Source organism: Alosa alosa, chromosome 16 (genome assembly GCF_017589495.1).
Source record: "Alosa alosa isolate M-15738 ecotype Scorff River chromosome 16, AALO_Geno_1.1, whole genome shotgun sequence".
Lineage (NCBI taxonomy): Eukaryota > Metazoa > Chordata > Actinopteri > Clupeiformes > Clupeidae > Alosa > Alosa alosa.
In genome coordinates this window covers 15,745,471-15,764,521 of record NC_063204.1, presented here as the reverse complement: position 1 = coordinate 15,764,521, position 19,051 = coordinate 15,745,471, and the positions used below count along the sequence as shown (strand labels likewise).

Genomic DNA, 19,051 nt, shown 5'->3' with positions numbered 1-19,051 from the left:
TACTTAATAACTTTTAACTGGAGTTTGAATTTATCATCCTCACCTTGTAGAGAGAGACTGAGACAAACGGCAAAAAAGAGTTTGAACCATGGGGAAAGTAAAACAAAGATCAGGGAAGCCCGGAGTGAACATTGGAGAATTCAAGTTCACAGCAAAGATTATTCAAATCTGATGGGACATTTAACAGAGCACCTCCCAAGGTGCAGCTTAATGTACTTTGCCTGGGGATCTGTGAACCAATCCTGTCGGAACAGGGAGCTTGGATTAAGCTCCCATTTAAAATTCATGTGGCAATCTGCCTTGGAAGGTGTAACAGCTACTATGTGGCAGACAGTGTCACAAAACGTCTGGGATAACTGATATGACAGCTGAAAATACATTCAGGCTCTGATACTTCATAGTCGCAGTGCTCCCTAGACAAAACAGACATTGCCCTTTATTTTACTGTTTCTGTGGGAGAAGGGAGTTGGCAAAAGGAAGAATAGTTTCATGCAAAGTGGGCTTGAAGGTTTTGGTGCACCTGCAACTGACATCTTTCTTCCCACTCCAGAGTGAACGACCTTGTCTCCACATAATTGGGTTTGCAATGACTTTTTCCTCTCGCGTAGTTGCAGCACAGTTACACGGCAGCACTGAGATTTCTTGAGGATTACCCAGGCTTGGGTCCGCAAGGGGTACCCAGCTCTGAAGTAAATAAGTAGTGGATTAAGAATGAGAGTTTTTAGACGGATCCAATGGGCATCAGACAGCAAGAGTGAGCAAGTGAGAGACAGAGAGAAAAGAGGGGAGGGAGAGGGGCACACCCAGGGGCAGAGACTGACAGAGAGAGCCCTCCAAAAGCAGGACCTCTACAGGCAATGTGCTTAGAGCGTCTTGTCAGAGTCCACCCTGCATTTACACTCTCTAGTTTATTTGTTTTATTTACCTCACAGTAGACCACAAACATGGTTTATGTGGAGTTCTGTTGGTAATTCATCAGCCTGATCTCTGTAGTATTTGCACAGTGTGATTTACAGTGTGGTACATTATGGCGCATTGGCCAGTCACCTCCCGTACCTTATAGCTCCTTTATGGATGTGTTTAAATCATTAATGGCCAAATACCTGCAGCGAGGCTGATGAATGACCTCAATTAAGGGGAAATCATGAATTTAATTAATTAAAGTAATTAGGCTCTGCGCTGAGACCCTTACGTGCCAAGATCCTCTGGCTGTGAGGACTGCCAAAGACTTCTGTCCTCATCACTCTGGCTGTGTCAAAGAGGTGAGGACTTGAGGACAAGGCCACGGAGCCTCCGAGGGGTCTGGCATGCAAAGGGGCATCTGATCAGGGCAGGCGGTTGACTCATTACAAATGGAAATGGCGCAGTGTCAAATGAAGGCCTCCTTTAGATCCAACCCTGACGTGAATCCCCACCCTCTTCAGTGTGATGAATGCTCCGATCGAGGTGAAATAGCTGTCTTTTCTGAACTCTCTCTCTCTCTCTCTCTCTCCCAATATTAACCACATCTCTCTTGCTCTCAAGCCATGGTATGATTTAAGTTTTCAAAACGTTCGAAACGTCGGTTCTATTTAAGGACAGATATCTGTTATTCACTTCATTGCAGTAATTATGAAAGACTGCTGCATCACTCTGAGCAACAATCCTCATCGCTAACACGTTTTTTTAACCAAATTAATAAAATCAGGGAAATAAACGTGCTCATTGAGATTTCTGAAAGCTTTGAAAAGGACAACATACATCTGTGCATGTTTCTATCAATCTCTGCATGCACAGAGATTTTATGGAATGCAAAGCTGGATGTCCTCTAGTCCTCTCCTCACTGCTGTCTACCATTCATCGGTGTAGCCTTTGTGGTTGTATGGAATATGTTTCTATAGTGAAAATATGGGAAAGGTCTACTACTTCAAATTTGTCCAGCCTTGGTCATGTGTCTAATCTAATCTAATATCATCTAATCTAATCATATCTCTCTCTCTTTCTCTCTCCCCCCTCTCTCTATCCCTCTTGCTCTCTCTCCCTCTCTGTAAGATATAATAAAATACACTCAGTAAAATAGTTTAAGCAGTTTATACAAGAACATGTTTTTATTTATTTAGTTATGTATTTATTTATTTATTTATTTAGATATATTTATTGACAAAAGAATATAAAATAGCTCACGGCAGCAGCAAAAGTTCAGTATTAGTAGACTTGCCTTCTGATTTACACAGAAAGGAACACATTTTGGTACTAGTGGGTGTTCTTTCTCTCTTGGTAATTGATATTCCCAGTCGCATTCTTCCCAGTCAGCTCTTGTTTGGATGTGGTTGATGAATACATGCCATGAGGAATTAGTGGAGGCCTATTCATTCTCATTACAGTCTGATGACAATTGCTTACCCCCAAGATGCGGAATTGATTAGAAATTCCCCACCGCCTCCTCAACAATAGTGCATCTCTAAAAAATGCAAATGTCTGATCAGCCTAGAAATGAGAATGGACAGGTGAGTAGAGGCATGCACTCATGAGACCAGTTATTATAAGAGAACTTTGAGAGTCATTTAAGGGGGGGAAATCATACATTTATTATACATTTTGTATAAAGGTTGCACAACTCTATTTGAAATGAACGTACACCAGAGCTAAGTCTTGTGTGTGTTTGCCAGCTACTTCCCCTTATCTGCTACAAGTCCTGCATACTTAAACTTCTTCCTGGCAAAGGCTTCTTCAATCACACATTCAAAGGCAAAAGTTAGCCTAATAAAGTAGTAGACAATGTGCTCACTCTCTGAAAACGATACCATATTTGGTGTCAAAGCAGTCACAAATACACTGTTGAACTTGCAGTTACCTTCCAAAATTCACCAGGTGTTTACAATCCTGTGCGTTGCCCCATTTTCCTGTATTGCTTGTATTTGCCTGATGGATACTTTTCTGTGCCTTTCACAAACTTTAGTCTACTGTTCCTATCATTCACCAGCAAGAGTTATCCTTAACTCTCTTATTCTCAAGCAAAACCGCCTGTAATTTTAAAACCTGATTATGTCCCATGGTGTAGCAACCCTGGGTCATGCTAGTTTTACAACCAGAGAAATTATGCCTTAAAGAGTCATGAGCCATTCATAGCTTACATCCACCCATTGATTGAGGTTCTATGGAGTTGGAAGAATGACAATGAATTTCATGCGGTTAGCATCCATAGCCCACTGCTCCCCAAGATCTGTCCACTGTCACTTACCTAACACTTTTCCACCAGTTTCCCCCTAGATAAACTTCAACATTTGCTAGGTTTCACCTTCATCCTTGCCTATTTCAGACATGTCATTCAACTTGTGCATGGAGCCTTTGTTGTCAGTGTTGTCATGTCATCCATATAGGCTCAGATGGGAGTAGATGAGTGCCATCCTGCAGTCTTCCTTGAATTTCCCCTGGGGATCAATAAAGTATCTATCTATCTATCTATCTATCTATCTATCTATCTAGTCTTTCACCTCCAACAACCCCTTTTGATGCGCATATAACTACCTCCATTGCCAAGGTGAAAACCAATGGTGATAGGGTAGCCTACATCGTACCATGATGCCAACCTCCAAATGCTGCCAGGATGTGGTATACTTATAGGAACGTCACCTATTACCAACCGTCCCGTATTTCCAACCCCTTACGTGTATGTGTCACTTAATATTCAAACCAAGGCGGTAGTTCCTAAAGAAAGCAAAACACCCACACCATAAGTGTATCTAAATTAGCTATGTACCAAAAATGACATTTTACCGTGACTCGAAGAGCTGTAAACAGTGTTGTAAGGCTGCGTACAAATCCGCTTGGAGCTCCAGTGGAATTTTGATTTGCGATGAGAATTCTCGGCCTAACCGTTCATGTGCCGTGAGAAAGGTTGGAAATAGGCACCCACCAGCCCAGCACTAAACTCCGAGCGTGGTAAACAAAATCGTATATTTTAGGTAGTAAAAGCCCCGGTAAGGACCAAACTAGATTTTATTCAAATCTACACACCTATGGCTACTGAAAAATGTACGGTTCATTTATCAAATGTTATTTTGAAGTATTAAAACACATTGTTTTTTAACGAAAGAAAGGGTTGGTATTTAGTGGTTTTACGATACCTGTATTGAAGCACAACTGTATGTCCTCAAAATATGCTTTAACTAATGCTTTAACTAATTAACTGACAAAAGAGCATTGAAAAAGGGTTTTAGATTGGCTACAATGTACAGTATGAGTCACTTGATTTGATTGATTAACATTCTGTCAGTACACTAAAATACTCACTCCTTACACAGAATTCTTCACATTCACATTCTTTCTCAGAGAAGCTAGAGTTTAGTTGTTGGTTGCTTGCCACTGGTATAACCTGTGGGTGTGTTCGTACAGTCTTTTTAGAGAATCAAATAGTTGAAATTATGAGTGGGAGTGAAGTTGAAATGATTTTGCTGGGTTTGAAGGCTTGATTTAATTTGTGCATTTGCTTAAATGTCACCTCTGACACTGTTAAAGTCTTTCAAAGAGGAAGTTTCACTTATTTTTATGTGATACACTTAACTGTAATCAAACTAAAAGCATTCATATTATAGCAGTCAGCAAAAGATTTATGATGAAAGGTTTACCTGTCCATCAGTTTAATGCTTTTCTATTCTTTGCAATGTGTTTTGTCAGAACCTGTGTGAAGCTTATGTTCTTGTGCATGTTCTTAAAACAAATATATTTAATAATGATGGGCAATGCTGCATGTGCTCAGATGAGCTGAGATCATTTTACAGTCATTTACAGTTTTATCCAGTTATCATAATACTGGTTGGACATTTTACAGTTGGACAAACATACGACTGTGCTCAGCTTGTGTCTGTCCTTGTTTGTACTGTTCAATTGATTTATAATCACCCATAAATGGTCTATAGAGAGATTTATGCTCAATTCCACAGTACTTTTGATGACCTTACTTATTGTGCTTTACGACTTAAATTCACGATTTCTATCATCTCATGTTATGACCAATTCATTTGGTAAAAAGCCTGTAAAAATGGTAGTGGAAAGCTTGAGTTTATATTAGATTGCAACAGGGGGTAGTTGTAAAATTAAATGTAACCAATTTGTAAGATGACAGTGCCTTTTATGTGAAACAGTAGCCGTTGTATCACAGCTAGAGTTGGATGGTGTGGATATTAAAGTGAAATATGTAAACATTTAGCTCATCGGCCTGTGTCACACTTGGAAACATAGCACCCAGGGAAGCGAATGCAGCCCAAGGTTATGTTTCTGTCTTTGGTGATCTCTAACTGCCTCTTTTAAAGTGGAATCCTACTTGCACTGATGGTTAAATTCTGAAGTAATGGCTGCCAGTTTAGTGTAGGCCTACCATTTAAGACCATTACTAACTAGTTTCTTTGTAATTGATTCTTTATGCGCATGTGATCAAATGTTTGCCCTTATTCTTTGTGCTGTAACAGAAACTCACATGGCGTGTCCTGCCCATACAGGTACCCAGGTGGTCCAGGTGACCGCAACGGATGCAGATGACCCCACATATGGGAACAGTGCCAGGGTCATCTACAGCATTATCGAGGGCCAGCCATACTTCTCAGTGGAGCCAAAGACAGGTAATGCCAACTCCCACTGACTGCATCTGGCTATTATGATTGAATGGTCATGGTTATGAGTTTAGTAGGCAATAGAGTTGTAGGACTGGAAAATACTGAAACCTGCATTAAATCCTCAAGATTTACCCAAGCGTCTGCCGAATAGTATCTTATCAGCAGACCATGCTCTTATCTTTGGACACAGAAAGGGTCATTGTGAGTCTAGCCTCCCATACCTAAAGGCCCATACCAAGGCCCTGGCCTCAGCTTAACTAATTACAGTCTTTCATACCAGCTGACCAATCACAGACCAGTTGGGTAGGAGGGCATTGTGACTGGTCTAGGGCATATGTACTGTAGATGGGTTGGAGGATACAAATATCCATCTAGGGAGATTCAGGCTCTTGCTTTTTGCCTCCTTTCTTTCCTGACTCTCCTTGAGTGAAGGCCCTCTGCTCTTTGGTCTCTTTCTTTCTTTTTTTTATTTCTTTCTTTCTCTCTCTTATTTGGATTTTGTTTTGATTCCTTTACATTTTATGCACTGTTGATTTGTCTGATTGATTTGGCATTTAACTTGGGAAGTTTACTTTGTCCATCTGACATCTAACTTGTATTTGTACTTGCCTACTTGATTTGACCTTGCACCTTGTTTAATTGGTATTGGTTATATTTCAGTTTATGCTTTACTACCAGTAAAATACTAATGAATTGTTAATTAGTTCACCATTATATCTCCTTGAGTGCCAGGACATTATTTGGCCACTACCTGATAAACTACTTGGTGATATTGGAGGTCAATTTATTAATTTAATGGAGTCAGATTAATGGTAGTTTCATCACAATGTTTACCACTGTAGCATCGTTCTGTTCCATAACGTTCAAGATGTGCTTAACCTTTCCAGCCAAAATGTTTCTCATCTCCGGACACTATTGGGCCGCCTTAAAGTGTAAACGTGCACAGACCCTTTTTTCCTCTATTATTTTTTCAAACTTGATATACAAATATTAGTTTTCTGCCATTTTCAGTGTAAAATGTTCTTTGAAATCATCCTCAAATAATGAAGGTGTCTACATCCATCGCCAGCTAGGCCAGGTAGTCAGAGTAAGTGGGAAAATGTGAGAAAACAAGTCCAAGGAAAGTAAAGGTCATGTGCTGTCTCTCAGCTGCAGAGTGCTGTTTCTCCTGTCTTATTGAAGTGCGATGGCTCAACCTTGGCTGCCAGGGTTGAGTAATAGTATAAGATCAAGCATGCTCATTGCACAGACTGGGTGCATTATAGATGTTTGGAGCATGTGCAACATGCCTCTCTGAATGAATAGCTGCTGGGGGTATTTCAGATAACATAACAAACTCTAAACCTCAGTTATCTTTTCAGAATCATATCGAGACTGTTTTGTGTACAAGTGATGGTACGTCATTTTTGTTACGGAGCAACTTGTCACCCTTACATATACACTGTCATAGGCAGTCTTCCTGTGATGCTGTGGAACACCATGGCTGTGTAGGTACAACAGTGTGCTGTTTGTGCTGTTGTTGAATATATGAAATAGAAATATGGACACTGATCAGAGCTATCTGTTATCTTCAATGGATTGGGCTTAAATGGGTGACTTTTACTATTCTTCAGCAAGTGATATAGCAATTTATCAGCTAAGATCACGTTCAGTGCCCTCACTTCAAGTACCTTTTCCAGTAGTTCTGTGCCAAAATAAAGGTTTTGTGTGTCAAAGACGAAGGCCAAATGTTTCCACTAATGCATGCACAACACTGTTTTTTAACCCCATTCCCAGGAACAGATCCATGGTGAAGGTTTGCCAGCTAATATATTCGTCTTTCTAGAAACCAATCTGCTCACTGCCACATTAGTGACTTTACATTTTGACAAGAGTACAGTCTGACAAGGGCTCAGTGTGGTGTCTCCGGGAATCTGTATTACCATGGCTAGATTCAGCACACACGTTTCTGTTTCACAGAAAATCTCATATGCAAAAACACAATTAAAATGCATATGAATCAATATTGAACATTCCAATATTGAGACATGTTAACAAGAAACAAATTATGTTCCTGTAGACCACCCAACAACATTTCCATACATTAAGATGTGGCTCCATAGCACAATATATTGAGCTGAAGTATTAAATTCATGAAGCATAGTGAAACTACTATTGCCTGGAAATCCAGGGTGGTTTCAGATTTATTGGAACATATTTCCTTAATCTAAGCAGTCAAAACAATGAAGTACAGCATAAAAAGATCAGAGAGTATTCATCAAAATGCATGTTTATTGACTGCCTGAAATCAATATGGATAGTTCTGGCTGATAAGCTCACAGTCCATCAAAGCATATGTATAGCCAGACCAGGGCGAGCTAGTTTTCAAAGAAGTGATTTGCTTTGAATAGAGTTAAAAAAAGTCATTGCCAAAGTTTTTGCCAAGAAAGTCTGCTCATGTGAAGATATACCTGGCACAAAAGTAGAGGTCTAGAGGTATTATATAATATTCAATTGCATTTGATTGAGAGATGTTTAACCAGTGTGGGGTCCAAATTGCCTTCTTAGAGTAGTAATTTGCCACATGAGAGGAGCTTTAGACAGTAATGTGGTTTGATGGCTGGCATGGTCATCTTCTGAGTAAGCCCTCCACACACTGTAATGCAATTAACAGTCCTACTTGACTTTATGATTCATGGAAGAAACAGCATGTGTTTGAACATTGCATGTGACTGTGATCTCTTTATCCTATTTCATTCTAATAATGGCTACCCTTTGGCTGTCTCAACTGCTTGATGCTTCAAACCCCATATTAAGCTCACCTTGTTGAATGATGATGAACAGGCCATAGAAACCAAAGTTAAGTAAGACCGTGAATGAAAATAAATATGGCTTTATTATTATTATGCACCCCTCATATTTCTCTAGATTAGTCCCACAAAGGTACTCTCTATATATATTTATATTACATGTTAATGTTGATAACAAATTAGTGGACTCTGAAGTGAAAACGGGAATGGTCCCCTTGGTGTCTTTGACATAGTGCCAAGTCTAGGTAGCTTGACCTAATGCCCAGACTGGTGCAGCTCTAAAGTGATTAAGTGGATGAGGTATGGTGGAAAGGGACTTGGGCAGGGGAGGGGGCTTGTGACCCAGAGGTTGAAGTTGTGTGTCTCTGGCTCTCTTTGCTTCAGCAAGTCTCTTTTCCAAAGTCCTTAATCCCAAATTGAATCCTCAAGGTGTCCTTGGGAAAAATGCTTAATCCTGGGAAGCTTCACTTCACTAACTGGCCAACGGTATGAATTTATTAGAGAACCCAGGGGACAGTTACTCCTGTTGAATGTGCCTGTTTAGCAAATTATGTTAGCAGTCGGAAAAACTAAGAGCAGAGACTCACTCAAGAGATCTCTTTCCATACAGACAGCCGTAACAAAGCAAGAATATTCAGAATCCAAACACTCATACACACACAATTATAGCATTTCTCCTCCACTTAGAGAAGGACAAGGATCCCACATCATGTGCTTTGGCAAGGTTGATTTAGATCAACCTCTCATTTCTTAATGATGGCGTAAAGTGAAGAGGCCATGGAGGCCTCAAGTAAAAGTCATTATGCCTGCACATGAAGGTAAAGAGGAGCATTTCAATTTGGACACACCTGATACTTTTCATATTGAGGGTGTTTAATGATTCACCTTTATCTCTGGGGCTCCTCTCGTCAAAAAGAAAGCTGTTTTGAATTCAGTGTGAGTACAGAGAGAAAGGCAAAGACCCAGCCCTACTGATATCCGGTTATATAGTTTGAGTATCTATTTTCCAATGTCACTATTATTAAAATATAGGTCTAGTCTCTGGGCATCCAGCCTCCACAGTTTTTATTAAAGATATGGTTTATACTGAACAAGGCCACTGTCATTCTGATGACACTGTGCATGTCTTCAGTGAGGCATCATGACAGAGTATGTTTCTTTCACGTCTTTTAGAATTCTTTTAATGTATGTATTGACTGAGTCAAAGTGATCTTGTCTGACTTGTCACAACTGACATGAAAGTGTACTTTCAGATGATAATGTGTAACCTTCAATAAAGGGTTTTATATATTTTATAATAAGGGCAGTTAAATAGGTCTATGTACAGTACATTGTATTTTATAATTGAGGCAGGCAGAAATAATATTTTCAATTGTATTATCTTATTATTTATATATTTTCTATGGTTTACTGGGATTTTGAATATTAATTGACATATTATTTTGGGTTCTCCCAAGTTTCGATTTAACTAGGAGGCTATTTATTGACTCGGTGCCTGACAGATGGTGTTTGTCAGAAAAATTGGATTTCCTCCACAACCCCACTGATACGCATGCACTGATAAATACATACTCTCCAGGACATGTTCAGGTCCTCTCACATACAGCAAAGGTAAATTCCCAGTTGAACTGAGCACGGATTTCCCAGTTTGAGGCCTTGGCATTTCAATAACTGGATAAAGTATACGGAAGCAGACTGCCTAGGGGCACGGGCAAAGAGCAGCTCTCATGTTTGAGATGTCCTGCTTCCCACAAGTGGCCTTACCCAGCTGCCCACACACACACACACACACACACACACACACACACACACACACACACACACACACACACACACACACACACACACACACACACACACACACGGAGACCCCTAGGCTGCTCTCAAACACATCCCATCTCCTTTGCTTCCCCTCTCTCAGCCAAATGTCAAGGATGGTGTGCTTCCTCCAGAGAAATCCTTCTCACCGCGAGCCCCCCCCCCCCCCTTCTCTCCAGTTGGCCACCGTTGGCAAGGAGGAGACAGGCAGATAAATGCATGTTGGCTGCACTGTGTTTGGCTGTGTGCCGAAGGCGAAGTGTGATGGCATGACATGGGTGCCTGTACTGCAGTGCCGATGCTGGGATTTCTAATCATTGAGACACCTCCCCCCACTTCCTTGAATGACACCGGTGCACACAAGATGCAGAGATAATACAGAGGGAAGAGAAAGAGAGAGAGAAAGAGAGAAAGAAAGAGAGAGAGAGAGAGAGAGAGAGAGAGAGAGAGAAAAAGAGAGAGAGAGAGGGAGAAAGAAAGATAGAGAGAGGATTATGCATTGAGGAATTGAGGAATATACAGGAAGGACAGGAAGAAAATTAAATGAGAAGCCCGAAGCAGCGGTATGTAGAGAGGTTATGAACAGGATAGACAGAGAGGCAAAGAGAGAAGGACAGTGGACAGCAGGGCATGGTGTCTCCTCAAAAAAAAAAAAAAAAAGAAAAAGTCATGGCAGGGGATTAGCAGTATCGTACTGTGAGAAATATGAGCTTTTTCAGGTAGAGGGTAGACAAAGAAAGGAGAGAGAGGGAGGCTGAAAGGGAATACAATACACTGGTAAAGGAATTCATATGACTATTAAACCTGCACTCTTCAGAAACTGTGCACTGAGACTGAATAAAGACGATATATGAGAGGCATATTGGCTTAATAGGGGCATTCACTTTATGTTTCCACTTGCATATGCTCTTCACATTGAAAATGTACTGCGCCCTTAGCGCCATCAGAATTCTGCCATATAGTCCACACTCACAGGTCTGGCCGCTAATTTAAAGATTTGAAACTATTTTTTTTTTTTTTAAATGTAGCTAGTCTATGTCTATCTGATCTTAAAATAAACTGTTTGTGTTAATTTTAACACACTGAAATCACAAAAATGAATATCAAGATCAAGCATGTGTATACCGGTATGTCTAGCAACATCATTATAGCAATCAGGATTTTGTAAGTTCACATTAGTCTTCTTCCCTAGTAAACCTGCAGGTCTTTAAAGTGGTGTAGTCTATGTGATATGCAGGACTACACAGTATACCCACTTAAAAAGCATCACTATCACTATCAACTACTTAAAATAGGCAAGGATACGTATTAACATTTGGGGTTGATCACAGTATACCCACTACAGCTAACTACTCACAGTTTATCCACTACAGCTAATACTACATCACAGTATATCGATTACCTACTACTACTTTTCCTATGTGCTATATCTCAGTCTCTTTCTAGTCCTGTATAAATCTTTGCAAAAGGTACAGTATCAAGGTCTTCTGAGATATCATTCTGAATCTGTCCCACTTTTGCACTTGCACCATGACCATTTGATCAGTGATGAGGGCACCCTTCCTGAAGCGCAAGGGACACAGGGCTTGCAGGTCTCACTGAAGGAAAACCTTGGGTTCACATCAGTGGGCAGTAATTGGCAAGAGGGGTTGTATTGCTGTAGAGGGGGCCGGTGGGCTTGAGTTCAAGGAATTTAGGTAAAGATTAATAGATATTTGCCTTGATTTCAAATTAACACATGAAGAGCTTTTTTTAATTAAAAAGTAACCATGGAGTCCAAGTCTTTGCATTAGGCTTGGCATGTGTAAGAGAGACAGGCCATGTGCACAAAGATCTTACGGCAAATGTAGAAAAAAGCTTTCCTAAATCTAAAAATAGTGTATTATTATTATAGTGAAAAGATGGAATGTGTGTGAACCAGAGAGAGAGAGAGGGAGAGAGGGGTATATGTGTCTATCAATACTTAATTTTGTATTGTTGTCAAAGACTTAACAGGATTTTTAAAAAGTCATTTCTAATTAAGTGAAATGCCAAGATATTTTTAGTATTTCATTACATCAATATGTTGGCCTTTCAAATAGTGCATTGCAAAAGCATTTTGTAGTTTATTTTTGTTTGTCATTTCTTACTTTCGCTACCTTTGGTTCTCTGGTCATGACGTTTGCTGTGCCCTACAGCATCTGTCTGGCCATTTTGGTGATTTCTCACTGTGAGGTAATGAACTAAAACTGATTTGTGTGAAATTTTGTAGTAGCCTTAAACATGAAATCAAGATCATACACTAACAATGGTTTAATCACATATTGACCAATGCATAATGCAGATGAAAGCATGTCTATTTTGACAGTGAGAAACGAGAAGGAAAATAGCGAAGAGAGGATGTCATACATTTTATTAAAGAGTAATGTGCGCTTTCTTACATGCATAGTAATCTCCCACTTTCAATGAGATTTTACATTAAATACTTTGCAAATAAATTGCATAAATATTTGAAACTCATTAACTTTGAATCCAATGATAATTGCTTGAAGGGGGATTAGAATGATGTTTTGCATTAAAGCCTTTCAGTAATTTTATGGGATTATTCCGATTTTCATCTTCAGTGAATTGGAGATAAAGTTATGATTTCATTTCATTAGAGTAGATATTCTTTCACAAGCAATTTTGTCCAAGGGCCTGTTGTAATTACTTTATGTACCAGCTGCCTGATATATGTGTGTGATTCGGAGAGAGTGGTCTTCTGTAATAAAAGGCATTTTTCTACAAGAAAGTTAGTGGAGCAGGTATTAAAAAACTATTTTTATGTGCAAAGAAACTTGTATTAAGATATGCTTGAGGAACTCATTTTTGAGTTATCAAAGGTCTATATTAATACCAATCCATTGTTTTATATCATACATACAGTACTCTGCTTGCAATAGTAAGTCCCTTCACCATACTTGCAGTACACTGCCCCCCCCTCTCCCCTACATACACAGCACATTATTTCATCAGGAAGCTTCTCCAACACACATCCCCAACATACTTACAGCACACTGCCCCCCCCCCAATACACAGCACATTGTCTCATGAGGAAGCTTCTCCAACACACATATTGCACACTGCCCTCTCCCCACATACACAGCACACTATCCCATCTCCCTTGTCATCCCCCCAACACACACACCAAGACCCCTGGCAGTTGGGTTAGCCCTTTGAGCCGTGGATCTGCCCAAGATTTCTTCCTTAGTAAGGGAGTTTTTCCTTGCCCCTGTTGCTCTTGGGTGCTCCTTGTTGGTGCCCCCCACCCAATCCCAATCCTCCCCCACCTTTCTTATGCAGCCCTTGTCACTTAATCTACTAAACCCCTCTTCTACTGCACTTTTTACTGCACACTAGACATTAATTGTGACAATAAACTTCCTTGTATCCTTGTATCCTTGTATAACATTTCCTCAGTGGAATTCCTATGATGAATGATCTTTGTTGGGTATTGTAACAGCCATTTGCAAAAAAAAAATAAATTTGATGTGTCTATTTCATGAAATCAGTTCACAATATGCCAAATAAGACTTACCAGACACCATTTATGCTTAATCTTAGGAATGTTTTAGGGAAACACATATGTATGGATCTAGTAATCTTTCCCTGAAAAATCTCTGCTCTGCAGGCATTGTGAGGACAGCCCTTCCCAACATGGACCGTGAGTCCCGGGACCAGTATCTGTTAGTGATCCAGGCTAAAGACATGGTTGGTCAGATGGGAGGCCTGTCAGGAACCACCTCTGTGACGGTCCTGCTGACAGATGTGAATGACAACCCACCGCGCTTCTCACGCAGTAAGGCACCCTTTGTGTTGTTTGTTTGTTTGAGTGTTACATTACACAGTCTTTGCAGATTTTAATTAGCATCCCATCAATTTGACGACAAAATCAAATGTGAATGTACTCACAGGAGAGAGTGTAAAAATTAATGAGGTGCATTGTAAATATTGTAAGATGAAAGTGACAGGATATTTCTCTCTGCAGTGCTTCCAACATGTAAATGCATGAAAGCACATTGGTTTTGAACACAACAGTGTCCCAAGCTACTCTTATTTGCCACATCCCTCTGATCCTCTCTCTTACATTTGCTTATGGTAGGACTTGTTGGACATTCTCATTTATTATCAAACCTTCCCAAATACATCAAATATGAAGAGCCCAAAAAGCTCTACTCTTCTCCTATGTCTCCCACACACACACACACACACACACCACCACCACCTTCATCATCAGCCTATTTCACGGCTTTGCTAATGGGTTTCAGGCGAGGCTCAGGGATTCAGGAGGGCGAAGGTGCCTAGTGTGATAATCCCAGGCTCCTGTAATCGTTTTCGCCGCTGATAGTCTGGCGACCAGCAGCTCTGTTTCTGTAATGCTGCCCATCGGACTGTTAGGAAGTTGGCTTACTTTCGCTGAGCCTAAGAAAGGAAGGGAGTGGAATCCAGAGGGGGTTTGGAAGGGCGGGGAGACGCACCAAACTTTAGCTTTCTACAACAGGTATGCAGTCAACACCATTGCTGACTCCCTGTCTATAGCTTTGCCATGAGACTGAGACTGTGCAGCCACATGATGAAGTAATACAGTATACTCTTTTTGATCCCGTGAGGGAAATTTGGTCTCTGCATTTATCCCAATCTGTGAATTAGTGAAACACACTCAGTACACAGTGAACACACAGTGAGGTGAAGCACACACTAATCCCGACGCAGTGAGCTGCCTGCTATAGCGGCGCTCAGGGGGCAGTGAGGGGTAAGGTGCCTTGCTCAAGGGCACTTCAGCCGTTCCTACTGGTCAGGGTTCGAACCGGCAACCCTCCGGTTACAAATCCGAAGCCCTAACCAGTAGGCCACGGCCACCTAATTAAGATGTGCCAAATCATCAGAACGTTATGAAAGCATCATGAGTTTAGGTTTACTGAAGGTTTAGAGACATGTGGGGACATCTGGGAACAAAGGTGTGTGAATTTGAAGGGGCTCGGAAAACAGATGCATTCAAGACACAAGGAATTATTAAAGATACAACAATAACCTCAAGCAACAATTCTGCAGTTTTATCCTTTCATACTTCATCAAGGTCTTGAATTCTTCTTAATACTATATTTGCACAGATTCACTTTAAAGCTCCACAAAGCTCCACACCTCTGCAATATGAGACCTGTGTTTTAATCCACCTATTTAGTTCTGAAATGTGTTAAAATACTTTCTTCAACAGCTACCGTGACATTTTCTGTGAATTATCACCTATGGGTAATAATAGCCCTATGGGTACTACTTGCATCTTAGGCAAGAAGTAGCATATTGAATAAGTACACTCAGCCACTCCTCATCTTTGCAGAGTCTTATCAGTATACTGTGTTGGAATCTCTGCCTGTGGCTTCCGTGGTGGCCAAGTTGAGGGCAGCAGATGATGATGAGGGCTCCAATGCTGAAATGGACTACCGCATCGTGGATGGAGACGGCCCCAGCATGTTCAACATCACCACAGACGAAGAGACTCAGGAGGGAGTTATCATTTTGCAAAAGGTAGATCGTCAAGAATGAATTATTTCACCATGACTATTATATTCATTCATCTATGAATTAAGATTCTATGAATCTAAAGTTCTTTTTTTTTTATTTGAGAGGGTTCATGTAGAGAAGAGTAAAAGTAATGGTAACAGCTGGTTTTGTTTTCAAGGACAGATTATATTAGGGGCGAATATGATGCATGTTTCTGTAGTCCCTAGTTTGACACACTGACATACTATGTATCAGATGATGGAAAAAATAATACAGCGAAGCAGCTCTTTGAGGGAGGGAGGAAGAGCATGTATCACTGAGCTTACAACTAATCGGGTTATGCTTGTAGTAGAGCTCAGCCAGTGTTGTCAAAGAGGGCCAAGGTTGCTGTTAAATTGACAACAGCCAGTAGAGAACATGGACATAAAAATCTATAGAGATGAGCCACATCTTGCTGAAGAAGATAAAGAATGTCTTAGTGCTGCTTTTCTGTCACGTGGACCACTGAGGGAGCTGATTTGCTATTTTGGATTTTCATTCTCATAATTATCCTCCTGTTTTACGAGCGAACCGCAGTGGCTGGACACTTGTTACATTTACTTTTTCATAAGTAAAAGTTATTCATAAGAAATTAGCAGGCGCCAAAATATGTCCACTACAGATTGTAGTTGTGCATTTTAAAATTTACAATTTGGTATGCCATTTCTGTTTTTTCAAAATCTTTGTAATTAATTTTAAAATGTATAAGTTGGTATGCCATTTCTGTTTTTTCAAAATCTTTGTAATTAATTATTTTGACCATGATTTTAAGTCATCACTCAGAGGGTCTCAATATATCTCAATTAAAAATGCCATTTGGCGGGAAACCCATTAGCCTAAATCAACCAAGAGTCAATTTATAGACATCAGTATAGATTTTCTAAAGTTCATTTTAAATGTGACAATAATTTTAAAGCTTTTGAATGGAGTGCTGTAGTTTGTCTGAGCAGCATGTCATCTGCAAAAATATAGAAAGTAACAGATGTCCTCAAATTGATTGTACAGTAGAGATCAATGTGTTTATTCAAATAAAGTAGTTGCTACTAATTAAAATATAGAACATTCTTAATGCCTCATCCAATGCCTTACTCTGCCACTGAAAAATAAATTGATGTCCAACATTGAAATTGTAAGGGATGTACCACAGCTATCACTTCAGTCGCCCCATCCTCTTTTGACAATTCAAATCTTGCTGGAGATGTAGAGTTCCCTGCATAATAAGTGAAGTGTAGCAATATTGTCTGATGCTTGACAGCTTTCGGATTGAATGACTGTCTCCATGTGACAGACAATAACTATAGCAAAGATGTTTATTTTTATCGTCCAGAAGGTTACTTGTATGTAATAGATTTAGTGATTAATAGGTACCAAAATAATCAGTACAGCTTGAAGGAGCCTTGGAGGTATTTGCTGGAGGTCCTTCTTTTTGAAGGTCTTTTACTAGTTTGCCCATCATGTTGCTTGCTATGAACTGGAATGCCAATAGTGGAAATCCATGCAAGTGATGTCTACTGACTTATATTACCCCTATATGGATAAGGGGTAAGATGAGCTCAGAGCTACTAGTGAAATGGAGGAGAAAGGGTGGGGAGGTGGGGGGCAACGCTGTAACATGAGACATAGTGGGAAGGTAGGGAAGGTTTAAATTGGGGTGAGTGATGGTGGTCAATCAACCGTATCAACCGTTGATATGAACTTTGTTTTATTTTTTTAATTTATTTTTTTAAACATATTATTTCCGTTTAACTGGAATATGTGGATATGTGGGCATACTGCTCTCATTAGTGATGTGTCTCTGCGCTCAAGTCTGCATGTTTTATACTGTGTGTTCCTGTATACTCACTTGATGTGTCATCTGCACAACATTTGGTTTCTCACCATTCACTTAAACTTTGACACTTTGTAATCTGAATTTCTCATCCACAGCCTCTGGACTTTGAAACCAAGAGCAGCTACACCCTCAAAGTGGAAGCCACCAATCGCTACATTGACCCTCAGTTTCTGACCTATGGTCCTTTCAGTGACACAACCATCATTAAGCTCATAGTAGAGGATATCAATGAGCCACCCATCTTCTCCACACCACTCAGTAAAATGGTGGTATCAGAGGCTGCGAAAGTTGGCACCATAATCGGGAGCGTCTCAGCTCATGATCCAGACGTTACCAACAGTGGTATCAGGTAAATCAATCAATCAATCAATCAATCAATAATTCCTTACGACCCCCCTCTCTTTTATTGACATGATAATATATAAGTATATTAAGTGGATTTGTTCACAGACAGGGCAGGAGGATGTGTGAGTAGTGGAATAGCAAGTCTCTCTCTCTCTCTCTCTCTCTCTCTCTCTCTCTCTCTCTCTCTCTCTCTCTCTCTCTCACTCACACACTCACACACACACACACACACACACACACACCACACACACACACAGAGACAATCACTTCTTTTCCATCTCTACCTCTGTAGTGACTACAAATCACTATTAGACTGGACAATTTTTGTCTTGTATGATTTTCTGAAGTGTAGGTACCAGCATTCAAAACAGCTCTCAGCTTTCTCACAGTTAATCTGGCTACAGTTCTTCTCCAAGGCTCTCTGAAGCATATCAGCAATGATGTTCCACAACTATAGAGGACATTACCAATATTTGCTGGCCATGGCTGATAGTCTGTTAGAGAAAGAGACAGAACTCCCCAGTGGTGTAATAATAACCACCAGAAATGCATGCCAGATCAGATGTGATCTTCAACAAGACTTTCACCCACACACAGGTTGTGTAAATTCTAATGGAATTCAAGTAAAGGTCAGAATTGATGCTTATATTTGCAACCAAATAAGAAGAGATTAATTAATCCAATGCCACATAATTGTATTCAGATATAAAAAATATTGTCTTCTCTGCAGCTTCTATATTTTGTTGTTGATATTTTGTGGTAGCGAACTAAGACCAGCTGGCATGTTGCCCTGCCATATAGGGAAACTGAAACGCAGGTGGGGTCCCACTGAGGGATATGTGATAAAGACCTGTAGCATTCCAAATCACAATCTGTGCATTTCTGCTAAAAACATGGTCCCATTTACACTGGGGACCTCTTCAAATTGTGTGCTAATTGAAAGAATATTGCATGGGGCTCTCACTTGGGCTGTTATGATTGTCTGTAATTTTAATCAGAAAATCAAATTACTCGACCATTGTGGTTGTAAATTGCCTCCTTTTGCTTATGCACTTTCTTCACCCCACGCTTCATTCTCCTGATTGAAATCACATTACAATACAGGAACTTGTAGAGCC

The 19,051-nt window shown here is 40.2% G+C and overlaps 1 protein-coding gene across 2 annotated transcripts in view; it reads left to right on the top strand.

The window, feature by feature from the left end:
• Positions 1-19,051, top strand: part of LOC125309716 (cadherin-7-like) — a 75,731-nt gene that overhangs the window by 33,065 nt on the left and 23,615 nt on the right. For both annotated transcript variants that reach the window (XM_048266795.1, XM_048266796.1), the window contains exons 4-7: positions 5,478-5,597; positions 13,848-14,015; positions 15,555-15,742; positions 17,684-17,937. In XM_048266795.1, coding sequence (XP_048122752.1) covers positions 5,478-5,597; positions 13,848-14,015; positions 15,555-15,742; positions 17,684-17,937 — 730 coding nt within the window. The remainder of the gene's footprint in view (positions 1-5,477; positions 5,598-13,847; positions 14,016-15,554; positions 15,743-17,683; positions 17,938-19,051) is intronic.